We start from the raw sequence: 22,422 nt of genomic DNA, 5'->3' as shown, positions 1-22,422 counted from the left end.
CAGCCACCTAGAATGGGAGCTTGGAGCCATAGAAGCTTCTGGTGAAGTCTCAGACAATAGTGATTGAAGTATTTTTAGCCTAAGGGCAATTAAAGGTAACAGAGGTGGAAGGGAAAAAAATAACCTGCTGGCAATAAAAATACCATTATATTTTAAAATAAGTATCATCCTACAATGTACGCAGCTTTAAAATAAGGGTGGGAGGGTGGGTACGGAAGCAAGGTATGCTTTACCTCTGGTTCTTAAATAAGATACATGCCGTGGATGTTTTGTGTAGTCTCCAATACTGGCCCCTGCCCTTTTCAATCTGTATGAGATACAACCATATGAAACTGACATTTTTATAGTATGATTCTACCTAACCTATACTTTTTTTTTGCATCCTGTGCTTTGCTGTTCAGAGCAGGCAGGGGCTGCCTCCTGGGGTGACTTATGACTTACAGTGGAGCGGGCGAAGACAGGGTTTTCTGTGGCTTCCACAATCACTTGGTGGGCAGGGCCTCCAACACCCTGCTGGGCCTCGTAGTGCCGCAGCTCCTCACTGATGCCCGACACTGTCGTCTGAGAGCTGTACTCCGAGTCAGAGGAATCAGACCCGTTGTTTGTGTGACCGGCGGGCACAGCAAACCGGACCACGCTGGGGGGTGGCTCAGGAGAAGGTGTGGGCAGCCGGTTCAGCCCATTGGCTGGAGACACCTATTCAAGGGGATTCCATATGTCAGGTGTTATCATCCATTTACCTGGTGGCTACATTCAAGGTTCAAAGCACAGTACTGTTCAGGGGTCGCTGCCCTCCCTCACTCCCCTCCTGGCCTCCCACACTACTCTGTATTCACTTAGCCCGATCCTTGCCACTTCGAGGACCCTTGGGCCTGACAGCTGGAGCAAAAGGACTGCCCTCTGCTTTCACACACTGGAAAGGCAGGCTGTGCCCTTTTCACTCCTGTTCAAACCCAGATATTCATCTTGAGTGGAAAATGCTTCATTGATAGAGACCTGTAATACTTAGGTTGCCAATCACCAGGTTTCAAAAAACCAAAATAAAAGCAACCTAAACCAAACCAAACCAACACAACATCCTCCAACACTAATAAACTTAAGAGAAAAAAAAGCTATAGTTATTGAGTTGTTTACTGAAAATGTAAACAACTAGAAAATGGGGATAAACCTAAATATCTAAATCAAGACGGACACCAGGAAAAACAGCATATAGATGGCCTGTGGGCTGCACATGACGCCAGCAACGATTACTGACCTCAGGATACGGTCCGAAGAAGGACAAAAGGACTGGCAGCAAAACTAGTCCATTGAGAACACCCAGGATTGTTAGGATTGCCAGGACAGCAAAGAAGTACCTTAAAGATAAAAGGGAAAACAGGAACATTTACCATGGCAAAAGTGAATTAAGGTACCCTGCAAGTGTCCAAATGTCAGAGCCAAAAATGAACAAAACCCACACCAGTGAAAAGGCTGTTACAAAACTTCAGTTCAAACCCTGCACAGGATTACTTTCGTTTTTCTTTTAACCTTCTGACTTTGAGGACTGCATTCCGCAACCCAAAGTGTTAGTTCATGAAGGGAGGAAAAAAAAAAAAATTAGGTTGTTAATTTGCTGAAATCTCATGGCATGTGATGTTATTTATGAATGTGTTACACAAACACAAAAATATGGAATGGGAACTGAATGGCGGAGCAGATTGAAAGCACAAACACAATGCAGAGGGGCCCCGTTCACGAAAACCCAGCAGAAGCAAACAAATGAAGTGAAGGGTGTAGAATTTAAACAATTTAGCCCAGGAGGAAAAGCGGCCCACTTCTGCAGGCAGCTAATCCACTGTGAAATGCTTCTGCATCTTAGAGCAGAATCTCTAATTAAGTCTCCAGTGTATCAGGTAAGGCTTTCCCTGGGCTTTCATTAACCACAACTTTCTGCCTAGAATTCTGTGAGTTCCAGTTTTACCAAATAGCTCCAACTGCGACCTTTTTAGAACACTGGAACCAGCTTTCCGCAAAGAAAACACTGCCCATTCTGTGGTTGCTGGGGCATTTTCGGGGGAGGGCGGTCCACAATGACGGGTTGCTCTGCTGGCCAATCTTTTGTTGAACAATTTAGCATCTCTGAATACTCTTGTTTTGCATCAGCCAATTCAGACATAAAGGCTGCAGCACCATGAAGAAGAGGAGAGTGCACAAGTGGCCCTGCTTTCCCACCATTGAGGGCTAAGGTCTGGGATCCTTCACGAATACCAAGGTGAACCTGTCAGCCAGGGAGGGTGGCTGGCGGATGTTCCACACAGCTGGAGGCAGAAGGCTACACGCAAGCATGCGTTTCTGTAACTATCGGTTTCTAGGGCAATTTTGCTGGAAGGGGGCTGGGGTGGGGGAGAGCTCAGGATGTTCTGGGAAGAGGGAGGGCAAGATATCTATATGTTAATGGTCCTCTTGATCATAAAACAGAACAGGCTCCAAACTTCGCTGTGCCTATATATGTTTCGCCCTTAGATGAAAGGAGAGAGAATCTCTATAAAAATACAAATACCTCGCAGCTATTGTAAACACTAGAAACTTCTGAGCTGCATTAGTAAAACCAAGCAGCCGATGTCTTGCACTAATGTAAACTGCTGGAACTTTAGGTTGAGGCATATATCAGCAGCAGGCATTAAGACATTTGCATCCCATCCATCTAACGGTAGAATAAACAGACCAATTAGATTTCTGACGGCTTAGTGTATACAATGTCTGCTCATTTAGTCGACCTCAGTGAGGGCTTTATCAGGTTAATCCTTCCAGTTCTAGAAAATGGGAAGCCCTTTTAAGTGCTTGAAACAAGAACCCTGCTATCTCTGGGAGAGAACAAGAAGCCATGGGTTAGATGAGAGAGTTGGGATCCTGCCCTCCACCCAGGTCCCAGATGGTTGCTCTAATTCAGGCTCAGTTTCTTCTCTGTTGCTCCCTTGGCATCCCCCCACAAGGCTGAGTTAGACCCTCTGAGATCCCATCACACTCTGTTTCCCATGGTTTTGAATTGCTTGTGACCTTGTCTCTCCCCACCATAAACCACGGCTATGTAGAGGGGGACAAGGACAATGTTACCGCTGCGCTGTTGTGAGAAATGGCACTTACGAGGTGTTCACCATACTGTGTTGAATGAGAAATTACACAAAAGAATCTCTCTTTGACGTGGTGTTTGTACATCATAGAGAAACAGCTACTAATGCTCAGATAAAGGAAAAGTCAACATCAAATTAAGAGCTCAAAACAAAACCCAGACCAAAACCTTCTTCTAGTTTAGGCATATATATCTACCTGATACTGGTCAACAAGGTATACTAATTGGCTTGCTAGTGATCAGTCCTCTGTGCTGAGAATCAGCAACAGGACCATCATCTGGGAGCTGGCTAATAACTCAGACTCCGCCCCCGACCCCGGATGAAGTCTGATCTGCATTTACAGAGAGCCCCGATGATTCATGAGCACATTATAGTTTGAGAAGTACTGCTCTACACCTCTCCACTCACTTTCCACCCAAACGACAGTGAGCCAACCCTGGCACTCATTCTAGGAAGGCTAAATCTCCAAAATGATGCCAAGGACCTATCGTCTTTCATAATAAAGAAACTTTGGCTACAACTTAAAATCCTTAAAATCCTCTTTTTTTTCACTTGGAATTTAAAGTCCTATTACAACATACACACCAGGAAAGCCGGTTTAGATTCTCTCCCTAGATTACCAAAGTGTCCCTAACAATCCAGTCATTACTCACATTTCATTCTGCTTTACTATGGTCCTAATTCTGGACTATCTTTTACTTACTGATGACTCTAGCCTCGACCCTCCACAGAGCAGCAGGGTTACATCCAAGAGCAGTTGTTTAAAAAAGCTGTGGAGGCTCTTCAGAGAAGAAAATGGTCTCTCCCTGTAGTTCTCAAATTCTTTTCAAAAGGAAAACTTGCTCTCCTTTTATACTTCACAAAGTTAAGTCCTTAAATAAATTCACCAGAAACTGCTTGCCATGAAATCCAAATAGAAAGATGTATCCAACTGAGGCTTGGATTTTAAAAATTTGACACCAAAGTCACACAGTAAATGCTTCTTAAATCTTAGTGGGAACTTGAACGTGAAATCAAGGTATGCCGTCTTCACTTCTTAAAAGAATAAAATTTCTGAAAATTTAGGTATCTGCTTGTTTTCCTTTCTACAGTTTTGAAGGACAATGGAAGGTCAAATTTAGTCAGTCAAAGGGAACCAGCTCGTTTCCTTCTGCTGATATTTCTTTTTTTTTTTTTCCATTTATTTTTATTAGTTGGAGGCTAATTACTTTACATCATTGCAGTGGTTTTTGTCATACATTGAAATGAATTAGCCATGGATTTACATGTATTCCCCATCCCGGTCCCCCCTCCCACCTCCCTCTCCACCCCATCCCTCTGGGTCTTCCCAGTGCACCAGGCCTGAGCACTTATCTCATGCATCCAACCTGGGCTGGTGATCTGTTTCACCCTAGATAATATACATGTTTTGATGCTGTTCTCTTGAAACATCCCACCCTCGCCTTCTCCCAGAGTCCACAAGTCTGTTCTATACATCTGAGTCTCTTTTTCTGTTTTGCATATAGGGTTATCGTTACCATCTTTCTAAAGTCCATATATATGTGTTAGTATACTGTAATGGTCTTTATCTTTCTGGCTTACTTCACTCTGTATAATGGGCTCCAGTTTCATCCATCTCATTAGAACTGATTCAAATGAATTCTTTTTAATGGCTGAGTAATATTCCATGGTGTATATGTACCACAGCTTCCTTATCCATTCGTCTGCTGATGGGCATCTAGGTTGCTTCCATGTCCTGGCTATTATAAACAGTGCTGCGACGAACATTGGGGTGCACGTGTCTCTTTCAGATCTGGTTTCCTCGGTGTGTATGCCCAGAAGTGGGATTGCTGGGTCATGCTGATATTTCTAACCTTAATACGAATAGCTAGGATGTGGTGTCAAGCTGTAGAGCTGCCTTTGTTTCTAGCCCCAAACCTTCCATCTTTTGTCCCCAGGATATTCCTCCAAACAGCTCTAGAAGACAGCCTGTTCTTATGCCTCTCAGCATGTGCCTGTGTGCTCATTCGTGTCCGACTCTTTGCAGCCCCACAGACTGCAGCCTGCCAGACTCCTCTGTCCATGCAATTTTCCAAGCAAGGAATACTGGAGTGGGTTGCCATTTCCTACTCCCAGGGATCTTCCCGACCCAGGGATCAAACCCAAGTCTCTTGCGGCTTCTGCATTGGCAGGTGGATTCTTTACCACTGTGCCACCTTGGAGTTAATAAACTCAAAGAAAGTGGAGTCACAGATTGTGACAACCACTTTACAATATATATGTATATCAAAACACCATGTTGCACCCCTTAAATATATACACTGTTTGTCAATTATACCTCAGTAAAGCTGTGGTGGGGGCAGGCACAGCAGGAAGTAAGAGTCACAATGAAGACAAGCTGTAATCGCCCAGAGACAAAAGGAAATAAGTTACAGAGAACACATTAGAAAACAAGACTTACCTGACAATGAAATCAAATTCAGATCCTGCAAGCATCAGCACTCCCAGGAGAGTGGAAACAGCACCGTCAAGAACAGGCGCAAACATGTGCTCCAGGGCAAGAACGGCCCTGCGGTTCTTGTCACCAATGGCTGTCAGAAAGGCCTGCGCAATGAGAGTTCGCGTGATCAGGTTCCTGGATTTCACTTAGTCAATGGCCAGGCCAGCTTTGTCTTAAATGCTATAAGCCGGTTTCATCTGACTCCACTGTACCCCTCAGATCTTACTGTCGAGCTATTGGAATGTTTAATTGGGATTGTTCATCTTGGCTAAATCTAGGCTTACACTAAACTGACCTGTTAATGATAATGGATTGTATTTGGTGTTGATGTAAATCTTGAACAACAAAAAAGACGGAAAGTGTATTTACTTTAAATTTAAAAACGATGCCAAAACTATACAAAAATGAGCAAAATGTTCTCTTCTTTTCACTGTTACTCACCCTTGAGTTCACTCCCCATGTGAGTGATCTTATGTTATTCACATGGAAGATCTCTAGTTGTGAAAACAACAGCATTTCTCCCGGTTTTTGGAAAGGTCAAGATCTTACTTTAAAAAGGGCTTAGCACCAAGGTGCCAAGTACATATTGCCTCATGATTATACTGAGGTTAGAATTTCTGTTACTGTGTTCAGACTAATATGTTTGTAGGACATGTAAGTACTATTAACGCATCACAAGAAATTCAATCAAGCCTGTTCTAAATATGGGTGGACATGTCCCAACTCTTCTGTGTTTTCTAGGTCTTCTAGGTCAAGGGCATTGTTGACACCAAATGGAAACCTTGTGTAGGTCTTGGCATATCACACTATTGGCTTGAGAGTATGACCCAAGACCATTTTAATATGGGTTAGTGACTGTTACACCCTGCCTGTCCCCCCTAGAGGGCTTAGCCTGGCACAAGCTTACTCTCTGCAAGGGCAGGCTGCTCTGGGATGTGCTGAGAAGAGGGCCTGGAGCCCTTGCAGGTGGCATATGTGTCCTGGGGCAAGACACGTCCATTAAGGACTGCTTAATGGATGAAGAAATGAAACTACACAAACTACACAAAGTGTACCAAGGTGTATTACTTTCCTCTAAAGTGGGGTCTATGTAAGTGATGCTCTTTCAGAGTTGAGGAGACTTTTAGGGTCAAAGTAGTTATCTTTTTCTCCTGAGAGGAAAGCACTAAAATGGTCTGGAACCATGCTGTCTGTGTTGTACTTGGGCCATGAGGCCATAAGGTCCAGAACTGAGTTGATTTTCTTGCATACAACTTATGCTACTGGAACAGTAAACTGCCAGATACCCACTGATCCCTTGATGACTTTCACATACAGGATGTGGTAAGAATGCCATGTCCTATGTGTGGATAGTCTCTTGATGAAGATTTGGGCTAGCAGCACAAAGCCGAGTTGGCTCTTGAGACTCCTTAAATTCTCAGGATTAAATCTTGCATGAGGAGTAGAGGCGTTCCTTCACTGTTTATTCAACACTGGTATGGATATTTATGTTCCTACTACCTCAGAGACCCAGGGTGCTGCAACAGTTTAAGAAAAGATATTAGCATTTACACCACAAAAATCTGATCTAGGACCACCCTTGTCTGTAATGATAGCCACCCAAAAGAGTGGTTTTCATTCATGTCAGAATAAAATGATTTGTGGATTTTTAACTCACATATAAATTTTTCTCATTTTTAAAAGAAATTATAAATATGTGTTTTCTAATTTCTAAGCTCTTCTTTTTAAAAATCCCTCCTCCTTCCCAGCTCAACTACCCTAATTTGGGTAGGTTCAAGATTTAGGGAACTGTTTCTATATTATCACCTTTTTATTATATACTAGGGGAAGAACAGGTTAACTGCAACAAAACATTCTTTCTGAAATACAAAAGTTTATAATCCCTAAGTAGCATAAATATCGCCCTGAAAGAGGACAACAGAAAGTAGGAGACACCCATGTGTAGACACATGTATGCCATGTGTTGAGCCCAATGCTAGAGATTGCAAAAGCAAGGCTAAAAGTAATGTGATCCAAGTCCAGTGCTAGGTTTCCTGGCCAAGCATTCCAAACATTAGTATTTATTCAGTCAATAAGTATTTACTGAATGCCTATGTAAACCCAAGGTCTTAGGATATAAACACAAGTGTGGATGGAACATAATTTACACATTACTGTGGGGCTTTTAGATAATTCTCTGATAAATGTATAGGATGGACTTGTCTCATGGATTAGACTCCTCTTGAAGTTTACCCTCCTTTTTCACAAGACTGGGCCCAGAGAGAGAGGGGAAAGATCCCTATGGAGAGCAACACTAATTCTTTTATGTCCTGTTGTCACAAATTTGGAGGCTGGGAGGTGGTGCTCAGGTGGGGAGTTCATTAGCCCCAGGGTATTTCCTTAGCTGCCAATTCACCTCACCCTCAACTATGCCTGCCCACCACGCCTGTGAGTGTGGTCTCATGTTATTCCTGCTTTATTACTGTGGTTTTAAAAATTGTATGTATTTGTGCACACACATACTTAATATAACATCTGTCTAGGAACAGCTGACACCTTGAGGACCTGTGCCACAACTGACAACAGCAAATAAGCAGAATCCTTCTGGGCCCACTCGGACACACCAAGGACACCGTCTACTGCTGACACGGCCCGGCTACCTTCCACCTGTGATGACCTGCTTCCTAGATTTCCTCAGAGGGAAAGGAGTCCAGCTGGGCTGCAGCCACTCCTGGGGAATGTCCGTGCTCCCAAGCCTTTTGCTGTGATAGGTGTCAGATGTGCTCCTTGATGGTGGAGAAAATGAGAAGGTTCCCAACTTGTAAACTAAAAGAGCTTGAGGAAACAGGTTGCCTTTTCACGGCTTTCACTGAAACTATCTCCCTTACCAGAGCGACATGAACAGTGAATTCCACTCCAATGCCGACGGAAGCAATCAAGATGACCACAGGCACAGCACTCAGCTTGATTCCAATGAGGCCCATCATGCCAAAGAGCTCAACTGTCATCAAAGCCAAGACTGTCACCTTTAAAAAAACACATAGGATGAGTGGCTGGGCACAAATACACTCTGGGTGTTGCAAAAATTCTCTCCAAACTATTCCATGAGTGTGATCTACAAAGACTTATATCGATATGTACTCATTGCTGGCTACACATTTAATACAGTTTAAAACAAGGCGTCTCCTTCTGTTTTGATCTTAACCATCAGGGATCATCCTTCAACTTGTAAATGAGCTGAAACTTTTTTGGTTGCCTTGCCCTCCATCCTAAAGAAAGTTGATAGGACAGGCTGAATGAATATTCTTTTATGTAGAAGTTGCTTTGCTTTTGTTTGGAGAGCCTGTGGGCTGAGTGAGGATGACTTAGGACAGAGGGGACGCATGGTCAGCTGATGAGGGTCAGGTTACAGCCCCTTCACTCTGAAGAAATGTGGAGTCACTGGGGTGGACAACGCAAACAGTTAAATCCAGGGAAAAGCTTTTATTTGCCGTTCTTTCATCTGCCTTGTAAAAATTTCTAGGGAGATGGAAAGAATCTGTGAGGTAGACTTTGTGGAGTTTTTTAGGCCAGAGAGGAGAAAATACAAATAAAACAATAAACTTTACAAGAGAAGGAGAGAATGATCTTTCCTTCTGGGGGTGGGGGACAGCAGGCAGTGAAGGGCGAGCAGGCAAGTACAATAAAAGTTCCCTTTGCTTTCTTTTAATAAGCTAATGAAAGATGGATAACATCAATTGCTTAAGTACCATGAAAACTCCTACAGACTAAACATTTACCTTTAAACATACCTGCTATACAGACTTATGGTGCAGAAACAAGACCTGGTCTCTGTTTTTATAATTTTGGCATTTTGAAGGCTATACCACAGTTCATGGAATTTAAACACTGCCATGATTTTATTAGACTCTACACGAAACTAGCTTCAAACCTGCAAGCATTATACTCGGAGAAAGAATGCAAAAAGAATAGATTGGCAATACTTTATCATTTCTCCCCAAGAGTTAAAACAAATACACCAAACAAAACCATCTCTAAAATGATTTATCCATACACCACCATCCAAACTTCTCTAATTATCCCTCCATTTAGAAGAATATTCTCTATATTTGGCATGGGTATTGTAACAAAATGACACTTGAATTAAAAAAACAATTAGTTATGCTTTGAGTGTTTGTATCAATATACACTCAGCTCTATTATGGAAAGTGTGCTTGAAAACTCCCCTATCTTTACCTAAAAAGTTTAATGCTACAGGAGAGGGGACATAAGATTAAGGCCATTAAAGACTCTACCTAAGCATGAACCTCGCCACCTCCAGTAGAATAAATACAGTATGGATGATGCAATCTATACCCTCCTCCCAAGGCCCAGACATAAACAAAACTTCCCGGCTGCAGAAAGAGCTATGCTGAAAGGAATTTGACTTCCACAAAGACCCTTAGAATAAACTCACAATGATCCCGGCCGTCCAGGGGTTCAGGAGGAAGACGGCGCACACGAGGAACGTGCAGGCCAGCACCACGCTGATGGACAGGAGGAGCCAGTGGCGGAGGCCGATGTACTGCTCCCAGAAGAGGAAGGGGTAGCCGTTGGGGTAGCTGGAGAGCCCCAGGCTCGTGTAGTTATTGCAGATGGTCCTGACTTTCTCAATGGCTTCAACGAAGTCCGAGGTGTCACGCAGGCCGTTGAGGTAGAAAGGGAACTGAGCGTATTCGATGGGCTCTGCTGCGGGGACTGCACAGAAAAGACAGCAGGGAGACGGCCCGTGGGCCAGGGGTTCCCGGCAGCACCGAGACAGGCAAACAGACTCCATCCAAAGGTGGAAAAATGCAGCAAGCGTCCCACTGTTAGCCTCCCAGATGCCAGTCTCCAGATTCTCCGTAAGTGCAATGAGGAGAGAAAGAACTCAGCAAGAAAGTCTGCTTACTTCTCTTCTTTCAGTGTGAAGGACAAACAATACCAGTGATAGTCTTGGTAGTCTTAAGGTCTTTACAGTTTCAGTCTTTGGTTTAAAAAATTTTTAATGATAATCAACTTTTGATTTGGGGGGGGGGTGGGTTGCAGGTGGAGGAGGAGACTGTGATCTGTGTATTGATTTACCCTTAGATTTTTAATCTTCTAGAAGCAGTCATTGTTTGTAATGGGTCTAAACAACTTAAGAATTCAATTGTGGTAACATTTTTTTCTGTTCAGTTGACACAAGTGAAAACACTAAGTTCAAACCATTTTACTTAATCACTTATGAGAATAAAATAACTCGAAAGTCATGCTTTACTGAGAAAAATGCTTAACTTTCTTATCCTTTTAGTGATCTTACACACTTAAACCTTCCATGCTTCTTTTTTAATGCAATGCTAAGTCTTCAGCAGCAGGGGAAGAAATCCTCACACAACAAGCATTTAGTTACTGCCGTTGTGTGTTCCAGACCCTTTGGGGTCATTCAGCTGACTTGCTAAACATGATTTGCCCTATTATAATCTCAACTATAAATTTTCATTAAGACAAGCCTTGGCTGCTTGCCACAAGGCTCTGAGGTTTAGATACAGGGAAGCACAACCCGCCTGCTCTCCAGCCATGTTCGCAAAGGGACCTGTCTTCTTTCTCACGTCCATCCTCAGCCTCATACCCAAGGTATAAGCAACTAATATCTCTAACATAAATGCAAATTAAATCCATCCAGAACCACCTTTCAAAGTTGGGGCTGAGAGGTGAAAGGAAGAGGACGCTGTTGTATACAGACTTTTCTGCTCCGGTTTAAACAGCTTTGACAGAGTACAGGTGCTTGGTGGCTTATAGGAATGACTCAACTTGCCAAAAATCCCTTCAACACCAGAGTTGACAAAGTTAAGATAAACATATAATCCCCAGTGATAAAACTCTGCAATAGTAAAACAACACTGAACCTGGAGGCGTCCCCAACTTTCACATGGAACAGCTGGCATTAAAGAGAGATGCCTGGTGGATGTTTTAGACTCAAAGGCACAAAGAGAGATTAGAGACTCTTATTTCTCAGTGTGATAGAGCATGAGTTGTATTCGATTACACATCCTCATCTGTCTCCCAGAGTTTTAAACTAAAAGAAATACACTGTTCTGTTTACACTTTTGAACCCTAATTGGTGTCAATGGATGAGGGCTATAACTGAGTTTGGAAGTACAGGGTACAAGGAGCCCCCAGCAGCTAGCAGGTCCAGTGGAGGGCTACTTACTTCTCAGCCTGGTTTCTGGCATGTAGTCAGCTTTGTCATGGACCCACTCAGGACGGTGAGGCCGGATGTTGGCTTGGGAGGCAGCATAAGCCACAGGGTCGTTGCTGACCCAAGCAGTCAGGTAGATGTAGAAAGCACTGGGGTTAATGATGCCGTCTGCATCCACCAGGCGCCGTTTAGTCAGCTGCAAAATGGGTAGAACAGGAGTCTTTCAGAGTGGGGGCTTGGGGTCAACACACTCCTGCCTACAGAGAAGCAGAGACTGCATCAGCATTTGCAACAAAGAAGAGAATGCCTCTGTTTGCAAGTGCAGAAAATCCCATCAGAACACCTTAGGTTCCTTTTAAAATGCACCTATCAGAGAATGCAATAATCGGCATGTTTATAACACACACACACACACAGTTCGGCAGATGGCCCAGGAATTGACTGAACCAATTAAATCTGAACGCTAAAAGACTGTCTGCAGCCAAGGCAGAGAATGAACAATCTGGAGAAACATATTTATAGGAGGGGAAGGGGGAAAAAAAAACCTGGCAAGAATCCCCATACACGTCTGTGTGCAGTTAACCTCTGCTGTTAACACTGAAGGAAATGCCACCCAGTAAATGGAGGAGAGCTATAAAAATAAAACAACATCTGTATAAATTTTGCTAACACTAGCCTCCTATGACCTGTGTATTCAAAAGATGTCCATCGCCAGAAAGTAGAAGGGACGGGTGCATAATCTTGGTCTTTCTGGGAATCTTAGTCTCAGCGAGGTGGTCACATTTAGCATATGTGCCACATCCTAAGAGGAAGCCAAATAAACACTGTGCTCTCTCAAGAGCTGGTCTGTGGGCCTTGTATAGGTGAAAAACATCCAAAGAGAAATACAGACAGACACACATGTATATATGCATATATTTTTTCCTGTTTACTTCAGATGGAGACCTGGTTCCAATGCTTTTCATCTTTAACGAAATGAAAAACACCAGTGACAGAAGTTAATAGGGAAAGAGTAAAGGAAGAAAGTGGAGGAGAGTGAGAGAACTAAATTTCAGGGATCTGGATTCAATTAATCCACAGGATATGTAACAACTGTATGTCTTCAAGCCGTCTCTGGAATTACATAGTACAGCTCACATGGCCTCCGTGCACACAGCATGCTTTTCTCCCTCCCAGGCAGAGGAAATGATGTCTGGCGGCCTGGCCCAATCACATTTGTTCCATGGTGTCCCTGAGCCCTAAAACCAACCCAGCCCCCAGCATCCCCCTGCCATCTCTCAGACAGACTCCTCTGCCTGCATCCTTGTCAAGCCTGACAGCATGCCGCATGCGGCCATAAAGCACCGAGTTCACACTCCATAATAACCCTGAACAATGTACTTTGTAAATCTGTCACCTTTAATGCCAGCAAAAATGGGGAGACAATAAACAGAGCTGCTGGGAAGATCATTAGCATGACGGTTTTCTGCCTGAAGGTGAAGCAAGTAAGCTACAAAGAACGGAGGGAGGAGGACCTGGGGAAGCCAGGAGTGGGGCTGGACTCCTCTGAAATGTGAAGGGTCCAAATGCCCTCACCAGCATGCCCAAGGAATCAGAGGGGATATGCTGGAATCCAAGTGTCACAGCCAAGAGGCAAATGCAGTTGGAGAATATGATTACCAAACAGAAACAGCTCTTGTTCTTCAGGGGTAAGCGCAACACTGATTCCATGAGAGTCCAAAGATCTGCATTTCCGTCTGCCTCACTCATGACGGGCAACCTGTCTGTCCTCCTCTACCCCTCAGGCCACAAGTGACCCAAAGGAATCAAACCTAACAAATATTCCCATCCTGCTAGTAACCTCTCCTAACCCATCCATCACCCCAACTTCTATTTTTCAAATTCTGCTACCCAAATGACGCACCTTTCCAAGTCTGAATATAACCAAGACTGACACGGTGACAAGGACTAGAATTCAAAAGACAACAATGAAGCGCAGTACGTCTAACATCTGAAAGAATCTGCACTGCCTCAACTATGCTTTGTTCTGACAACTGCTCTGAAGGTAAGGAACACACTTGTCCCCATCTGACAGATGAGCAAGGCGAGGCGCTCTGGTTTGCCTGCAGCCACACAATTATCCAGTGGGATCAAAAGCCCCAAAGCCCTGTGCAACAACTCTCTCTGAAGCTCCCAAGGTATAAGGTTTAAAGTGAGAGTACCTGACTGATGTCAATGGGCTTATCACGGCTGCCGGTTTGTACCAGGAGTTTGTAGGCAAGGACCCCATCATCCGATCCGTTTTTGTAATTGTTTGGCATGATTTTCCCGGTTTCCCAGTCACTATCAAATGCATCCTGAAGTCCTAGAAAAGGCAAATGTGTGTAATACATTATAACTCTTAACCAGATTGATCCTGGTCCTAATGGGGTAGGCTGAGGACAGCCGAGTGTTTGCCATCAACTCCAAGCACTCTGTATTCTGCTTATTCTTGATTTCACGTGATACTCATGTGTTTCATGAATGAACTTCAGGTTGCTGATAGTCACTGCTTCAAAAGGCAGAAGGGAGGGAATATTCATTTCTAGGAAACAAATACACATGTTTTAACCCCAAACTCCCCCTCTTCTCCCCCAGGTCACAAGAAAGCAAGAGAAAGCTGGGTGCGGAAGACACACTAGGCTCAAACACTGTTTTGTTACACATTAGGTACTAAGCCATGGGTTCTTCAATACAACCAGAAATTCCATTCAGAGCAGGAAAAACACATTCAAACCCCCCAACTTCAAACAGCAACTGAGTTGCTTCTCCAGCCCAGGGTGAGTGAACATGATTCTGTCAATTTGTTCCATCTGTTCGACTTGTGGAGCTAACACAAGCTGTGGGATCGGCTGCCAGGTTGTGTAAAGATCACAGCCAACACCTATTCACTCTCGACTGTTCTCTTCCTCTTTGCCACCCTTCCTTGAAGAGGGGGTGCGGAGGAAGGGGGGAGGACGGATCTTGTGTGCGCGTGTGTGCAGGCAAATACCTCACAGGGTAAATTTGGATCAGACTGAGAACAGGAAGCCACAGGCCAATACAAGGGGGCTCTGTGAGAACAGATGACAAACCGCAAGGCCGGGGAGGGGGAAGGAAAGAGCTTTGTGGGCTTGGGGGATGGGCGAGCCCACCACACACAGCTGCGCTTGGCCTCTGTAATCAAAACCATCATTACAGACCTGACGGTTTGGCTACAGCTGTAAAGAGATAAGCGTGCTGGAAGAGAAAACAGGGCCCTGGTGACCCGGCCTGAGGCGCCGAGCAACTGCAGGCTCCCACACAGTCTCCTCCGACACCCTCACTCCTTCCGTTGCCCTGCACCCCCAAATCACCTCCCACGTAGAACTCCAGAGTCCCAGCCCCCAAGAAGCCACGTCTTTTGAACAAGCAGCACATGCACAGGTTAGACGTGGTAAGAATGGAGGGAGGGTCTTCAGTCACTTCAAAGTCACCCCCCGCCCCCAACGCCTCCCAACACACAGAACCGGTTCCGTGTTTAGAGCTCAAAGTGGGGGCTGAAGCTGAGGGAAGAGGAAAGCACAGACCCTCTCTCGCGCTCTCCGTCTCTCTCTGTCTGATCTCTAAACCTCTGCTGTGGGCATTGTTTTCACAGGAACAATTTGGGGACAAGGCCCGCGGGCTCCGTGGTGAAAGAAGGCCCTGTTTGGGGAGAATGGAGCGGCTGCAAGGCCGGGTGGGGAGGCCACCGGGAACGGCCGCGCTGCTCTTGCACACAGACTGTTTTTCATGGCGAGGCATGCACACAGCCCTCAGTATTGAACAGATGTTATTTTATTACCTAAAGCCTTTTTTTGGGGGGGGTTTTTGGAAAAAACAAACAGGAGAGAAAAAAACCACCTCTACCCCACAACCCCCCAGAAAAGAGGCCTGTTCTGGTTTCTTCACCACTTTGTGGCTTCCATGGCGCTTTAACCCTTTCCTCTTGACCTGCTAATCCCGAGGAGCAGCTCAGGCTTATAGTGAGTGTGGGGCTGTCTGAGCATTTTACACTGATTACCTCTCATTTAATTCTTAAAACCTTATGAGTTTTTAAGCCTGCTAGTATTATTTTACAGATGAGAAAACCGAGGCTTAGGATGGCGAAGTGACGTAAGGAAAGCCACACAGCAGCTAAGTGCTGGAGTTAACCTCTGAAGAGGCAGCCTCTTCCAGAGTTGGCTTGAACCACAGATGCTTTGAACTGCCCTGAATGCACTGCAGTGCCCAGGACGCATTTGTTGAAGCCTCAAGAATAAGATAGCAGAGCTAACATGGGCACCAATGATATAAAGTGGCAAACAGGGGGCCCCAAAAATCTGAGTGTGGTTGTCGGATATTTATACTCTGAAGACAACCTCGAGTGAGACAAAGAAAGAAGAATCTGATTTGGGGAGGTCACCCTCACTGGCTATGTATTTAGTTCAACTCATCATTGACGCTGCTGGCCCCTACTCGCCATTCACTCTGCTGGGACTTCAGGATGAATGAGAAATAAATCACTGACTTCACAGAAAAGCTAAGTTCTTTCATAATTAGTATATGATTTTCTGACTAATTATCAAAAACCTCAAGTAATAAGTTTTGGCTTAAGTGCACACACATTATACAATCTGGACACAAAATAAGGAACAGGAATTTGCTTTTCCCTTGGTTAACACTTCATATTCCAACACATGCACTTCAGGAAAGAACTGTGATGTTTCACTCATTTTACAGCAAAACATGAAATTTTGGCTAGAACTTTTAAAATATTTTATACCAGAAATTATTTCCTAGTGTGAAGTTTTGAGTTAATCATCCCTATTGTCAATTTTTCTTTGATACAAGAGTTTAAAAAGAAAATGTTAATCTAAATTTTATTTGTGTAATTCATGGGATGGGGAATACATGTAAATCCATGGCTAATTCATTTCAATGTATGACAAAAACCACTGCAATGATGTAAAGTAATTAGCCTCCAACTAATAAAAATAAATGGAAAAAAAAAATAAATAAATTTTATTGCATAATTCAGTGTGAAATATAAACAAACACCATTTGTACAGTATGGTTTTATCACCAAGGTCACCTCATTTGCATATATGTTTAAAGGTGACATTTGAGATACTTTCTGTATTTTGATTATATATTTTTATGAGTAAACCCCTCCTCCCTTAAAAAGACTACTGGAATGTTGCTAAAGACCAATGGGATGACATGGTTTTCTAATGAGGGTCCCATCACTTATAACTACCCAAAATGTTCTGAAGGAAAGCTGATTTAAGGACAACTACTTCCTTGGAGGAAATAAATGTTCAAAGACCAAGTCAACCATACAAAAGGCCCGAAAAGCATCTAGGCAGCTGGTGGTCCCAGCATCTGGCCTTCTGTGTACAGTTCTCTGCTGGACTTTGGCAGAGTCAGAGGCAGAGATCAGGTCTGGCTGGGACCCAGATCAGGGGCCATGATGGGTCTTACTTGGTCTAGATGGGTGTTGTTCACTTAGCAATGAAAATAGGATTCAAGCACACCTTTTAAAAGATTCTCAAGTCCAAATGTTTTAGGTCTTTAAAAGGATGAAAGCATGAGGATAATTTATAATACGCTATAAAAAGGTTAGCTTTCTGCACTGCCTGGAGACAATGCCCTGCTGCCCTCTTCCCAAGCTCCGCCTAACATGCCATACTGAGCATCCAAAGGAATGGCCAAAGACACTGGAATCACTTCCACAATAACCCTTCTTCTCTCAGATACTGGCAGTGCTCAGCAGATCTCTTTGTTATTTGTGGCAAGTTATTTGCATGTCTTTGGCCAAAGGGGGAAAAATGAAAAGCAGGGAATCTCTCAACTTTCTGGGTCCTCTTGATTCATTATCTGAAAAAAACCACTGCTTCCCATACTACTGTAAAAAATAAGACCTAGAAAAAATTTAAGTTAATCTCATGAGCATGTTAAAAAATAATGTTAATGTCATGTAGTTCTCTTTGCCTTCCTCAGAAAGAGGTCAAATCTGATATACACGCAAGAACATTCTGGGAATATGAGTCAAAGCTAGAATCTGTATTGAACAATTTTCAGTCGAATTCACATTGTTTACCATTTCATGCAAACTCACAGGGAAACTGGCTGCTTAATCTTTACATACAAGTGTATTGACTTAAGACCAAAAAAGGCATTTAAATCTGTGTTTAAACAAGCCTAATTAAGTGGGAAATTAAGACAATCATTTGGATAACTTAAGCCAAAAAATGTTGGGGCCATAATTATTTGGGTATTTCAGTAAGAGTATTTTTGCTTGAATTGTGTGTATAATTATCTTGATTCTCCACTCCACTTTGCATGTGTCAACACATAATAAATGAACAGATGTTCTTAGAATTACTGAATACATTCATATTCAGTCAACAGTTAGGAGCAAATTTAGGCCCTTTTTTATTTCTCTCCAGTTTACTACTATTTCCTAGAAATGTTTCTAAGGACAAGGTAAGAAGCTAAGAAAGACATTTTAAAGCAGAATTGATTATTTATGATATACTATCAGATGCGATTGAGCATTTAAATTTATTTCACATGCCAAGTCAAGAGATAGTCAAAATATGGAATTTTAAATTATATTCTCCAATGATGCAAACTACTTGTGTAGTAAGCTATGATCTGGCAGCGAGTCAGCCTAGAAATTCCATCAACACTTGAATTTCACTTGGTCACCAAACTAACCACCATTCCAAAAAAAAAAAAAAGTACTAGAAGCATCCAGCTCCGTATTTTATAACCTACTCTCCCATTTCCTACTGTGTACTCATAAACTCTTACAGAAGTTTCTGAATTGGCTATTTGAATTGTCTGCATTGTTTCACAGGTAAAAACCAGATTTGGGAGCTGCCCCAGAGTCTGTATAAGAAATTTAAGCAATCCTTAGAACTCCATGAAGCATGTCAGTGTTGCATTATAATCTAACACTTGAGTACAGTGAGCAAAGAGGACCTGAGGAAATGGAACACGCCAAAGAGCAAGTGGTGAACGCTCACAAAGGACGAGTGCCCTCCAGCAGCGTCTTACCTTGGAGCCAGTCTCTGAAGTAGTGCAGCCACATTTTGGGAAGCTGTTTATTCTCTTCCAGCATGACATACTTCACATTACTGAAACTCTTATGAAGGTCATAAAGTAAGTGCTGGATATTCGGGTAATCTGCTTTCTGAGTGACTATATACATGTTGTAGAAAGAAAAGTATTTGAACTGTGCAGCAATAAAGTCATATTCTCTAGTTTCCCGAGGCACAATGTCTGTAAGATCCAGCCCATCACGCACTCGGGTGGTCCCATAAAGGCTGACCCCCAGCAGGCCCAGGAAAAGGAAGATCACCACGACCTGCAACAGAATAAGGGGCCCGAGATCAGACCCAGAGGAACATAACCGACTCTCTCTTGACAAAGATGAGCTGTTTGGTTTATACCTCACTCTTCCCGTAATACTGCCTGGAAACAGCACGGAGGGGTTGTTTTTCCAGAGCAAAAAAACAGAAAATCATGGTAACTGCATTTTAAAACAAGCTCACAAAGAATAAAATGTTAAAAATGCAAGGAGTCGATGTAAATTTGAAAGAAACATTTGCCACATAGAGATTCATGCCTGTAGAAGATGAGCTCATTAAAATGGCCTCCAGCTCTAAATGGGCTGACTCGTTAGGAGGCCTGAAATATATCACATCTGAAGAAGCAATCCAGTGAATTTCAAAGGCGCCTGCTTTGTTATCTTTTGAAGAACAGAGTCTTCTGTTTTGGTAATTACCTTGGCTTTTGGTTTTAGGAGGAAAGGAGCATAGTGCTTCTCAGCAAAGGATGAGAGTGTCCACCTGGTGCAGGGGGGCTCAAGGCAGTGCAGGCTGGACTCCGAGAACTGGGAGAGCAGGTCCCTGGTGGAGCTGGTGCTCTCAGGGCTCTGGCAGCTGAGTGTGTCCTGAGCCATGGTGACGGGCTGCACGCAGATCTCGGAGCGTGGCTCGGCAGTGGTGTAGTACACGTGCGTGTGGGGGTCATACTCTGTGCGAAGCTGCACCGTGGACTGCATGGTGATCTGGGTTTCATGGGCGAAGCTGTGGCTGCTGTAGGGGGGTGGGGGGCTGTAGCGGGTGTTATCGTGAGTCTCTGTGTAGGCCTGGGGTTCAACCTGAATCACTCTGCTGACACAGGGGCTGAAAGAGGGGGAATTACATTGCAGTGGGATACTGAAACAAGGAAACAATGCCTTCATTTTTGCCAATGACTGATACTACCCACTCTACATAGTTTTGATTTAGGAACAAAATGTTATCACTGAACTCCACAAACATCGTCTGGTTTATCTATCTGGACAGAGACATAAGTAAGTCAAAGGAGGTCAAATGGATGGTTGATCCTGAATCTGGCTGACTAAAATCAAGTTACATGCTGATGAACCTCTTTAATGCAGAATTCCTTAAAAAAAAAAGACTCAAAATGCAAACCACCCAAAGGGTGATATTTTTTCCAGATGGTGGTTTTAAACCATTGCTCTGCCCTAATTCATAGAGATACAACACACTCCCAACGATCAGCAACATTGGTGTGTGATAAACAATGACCACGTGTATCACTACTTCGGGGCTGTGAGGATGCTCAAGGGAGGAGAGCCCCCTTGACCCTGACATCCCCCTGAGGAAGCATCCTCTGTCCATCATCTCCTGTGTCCAGCACACTGTTAACTACACTTCTTTCCAAGTGCACAGACTAAAAAGTTCTCTAAACATTACCATTATGTTCCCAACAAATAAGGACCATAGCAGACAGAAAATGTACCTTGTAAAACAGCAGAAAATATCCAATCTCCTGTCCTCACGTCGATACAAATCCATGCTGAGAATTGCAGGAAAAATCAGCAGAACCATAGCAAAATTGAACACCACTACTACAGCCGCCTGGGAGGAAAAAAAAAAATGAAGAGGTCACTAACACATCTCCTCCCAGTCAGAGGACAGCTTTGAAAAAATAAAGATGCTTTAAACAACATCCTTCTTTCACTTTCCTACTGAGGTATTTAAACCCAAAATAGATGCTGGAATTTCTTATCACTTTGCTTCTCGTCCATCACTAAGAGACCATCTGACTATATAACAGGAGGGACTCATCATTCTGATCCTTTCCATCTCTAATAATTCCATGAGTCCATGGGGTACAAACACAGGACCTAAACTAAACTAATATTTTGTAGCAACCTAACCAAACCAAACTGACAAAGGGAGAACACAAGAATATACTTGATATTTTACTTTAAGACAAAAAGAAACATTTTCCTCTTAGAATGTTCCCAAGAGTTCAGGCAGACCTGGTTTTACACTTAGAAATTTTATATATAAAGTGGATTGAGTATATCAAAATGTCACCTTTAAAACATGAAATAAAATTTCAAACACATCCCCTGAGGTGTTTAACAGGCACATTCCAAATAGCCTCTGGAGTAGCCTGGGGGTGTGTGTGAGCACAGTAACATAAAAGGTCAAGAAGAGTTAAGCAGAAATTCCTGTGTGTGATTCTAGTATGCAGAATAAGTAAGTACAGATTCAAAAGTCACTCCATAACCTAGAATAAACATGGGGCTAGATTCTGTAGTACTTTGGCAAGTTTCCTGCTGACCTAGTAAAAATTATACAATTGGGCTGTTAATAGGGGAAAGTCAACAGAGGACAGTTGAAAGGCTCTCCCATTCAGAAAGGCATGGAAAGAAGGAGCACGATGAAAAAATGCAAGTGGAATGCTAAGCAACCAAGAAATCATCAGAAATTTGCTTGGAAAATAAAACCTCTTACAAGGTTTTTCAAAGAACTGCTTAGTTATAAAACCATCTCAAACTGCATAAATGTCTCAGGGTGAGAAAAGAAAACTTGATTATAAGTGGTATGAAACAATATCAGAGAACTTCGCAAATGTCTTTGGATAGTAATTTTTGAATTTATGCTTGAGGTGAAATGCAAGCCCAAGTTTTGGAGAGATGCTTTTCAATGATTAATACTCTGTCCAGTCTACAAAACCAAAAAAATAACCAAGAGTCTCCTAAAAATGACTCAATCCCTCTTTTTAATCTGCCTTGAAAACTCATCAACTCAAAAATTATGAAACATGTTAACTGGCCACTGTGATAAGGTATTTTAAAGACCTGTCTAATATGTTACAAGCAACTCACTATTTTGACTAGAGGATTAATCTAAGAGGCAAATAATTTTAAAAGTCAGGGCTCCATATTAGATACGGAAGACACAAAGATAAATAAGACAAAAATCCTGTTCTCAAGGAAAGACACAGCCAGAAACAAATTACAGTTTAGGCTGATAAATGTAGTAATAAAAGCAGGCCAGAGTTCCAGAGTGGCTCAGAGGAGGGGGAACATGCAGTTGGGGGTACACATGGGGGTGGGGAGGGTGGTCAAAAAAGGTTTCTTGGGAGATGGAGAAGACAAAAAAGGATTTTGGGGAAGCCAGGAAGGATGTGTGGAGGAAATTCAATAGGTGGTATCTGAGTTTAGGAGCTATGAAGCACTGCTAAGTTTAAAATTCTGTTAGAGTAAGAGAAAGGGGCAGGAACGATGGGAGGTCAGGTAGCTAAGTTACACAGGATCCATTTGATTCCTTCTGCAACCAGGAGGC

At 43.1% G+C, this 22,422-nt stretch overlaps 1 protein-coding gene across 5 annotated transcripts in view; it reads right to left on the bottom strand.

Moving 5' to 3' along the window:
* The window catches only part of PTCH1 (patched 1), a 69,511-nt gene that overhangs the window by 5,498 nt on the left and 41,591 nt on the right, over window positions 1–22,422 (bottom strand). For all 5 annotated transcript variants that reach the window (XM_020894255.2, XM_020894253.2, XM_020894254.2 and 2 more), the window contains 10 exons: window positions 20,582–20,700; window positions 19,557–19,959; window positions 18,827–19,136; window positions 13,969–14,111; window positions 11,780–11,963; window positions 10,025–10,305; window positions 8,457–8,594; window positions 5,551–5,693; window positions 1,256–1,355; window positions 442–696 (listed from right to left, as the gene is read on the bottom strand). In XM_020894255.2, the coding sequence (XP_020749914.1) occupies window positions 442–696; window positions 1,256–1,355; window positions 5,551–5,693; window positions 8,457–8,594; window positions 10,025–10,305; window positions 11,780–11,963; window positions 13,969–14,111; window positions 18,827–19,136; window positions 19,557–19,959; window positions 20,582–20,700 (2,076 nt within the window). The remainder of the gene's footprint in view (window positions 1–441; window positions 697–1,255; window positions 1,356–5,550; window positions 5,694–8,456; window positions 8,595–10,024; window positions 10,306–11,779; window positions 11,964–13,968; window positions 14,112–18,826; window positions 19,137–19,556; window positions 19,960–20,581; window positions 20,701–22,422) is intronic.

This window comes from Odocoileus virginianus, chromosome 31 (genome assembly GCF_023699985.2).
Source record: "Odocoileus virginianus isolate 20LAN1187 ecotype Illinois chromosome 31, Ovbor_1.2, whole genome shotgun sequence".
Lineage (NCBI taxonomy): Eukaryota > Metazoa > Chordata > Mammalia > Artiodactyla > Cervidae > Odocoileus > Odocoileus virginianus.
Note: the sequence above shows the minus strand (reverse complement) of the source record. Positions and strands in the feature narration are given on the sequence as shown.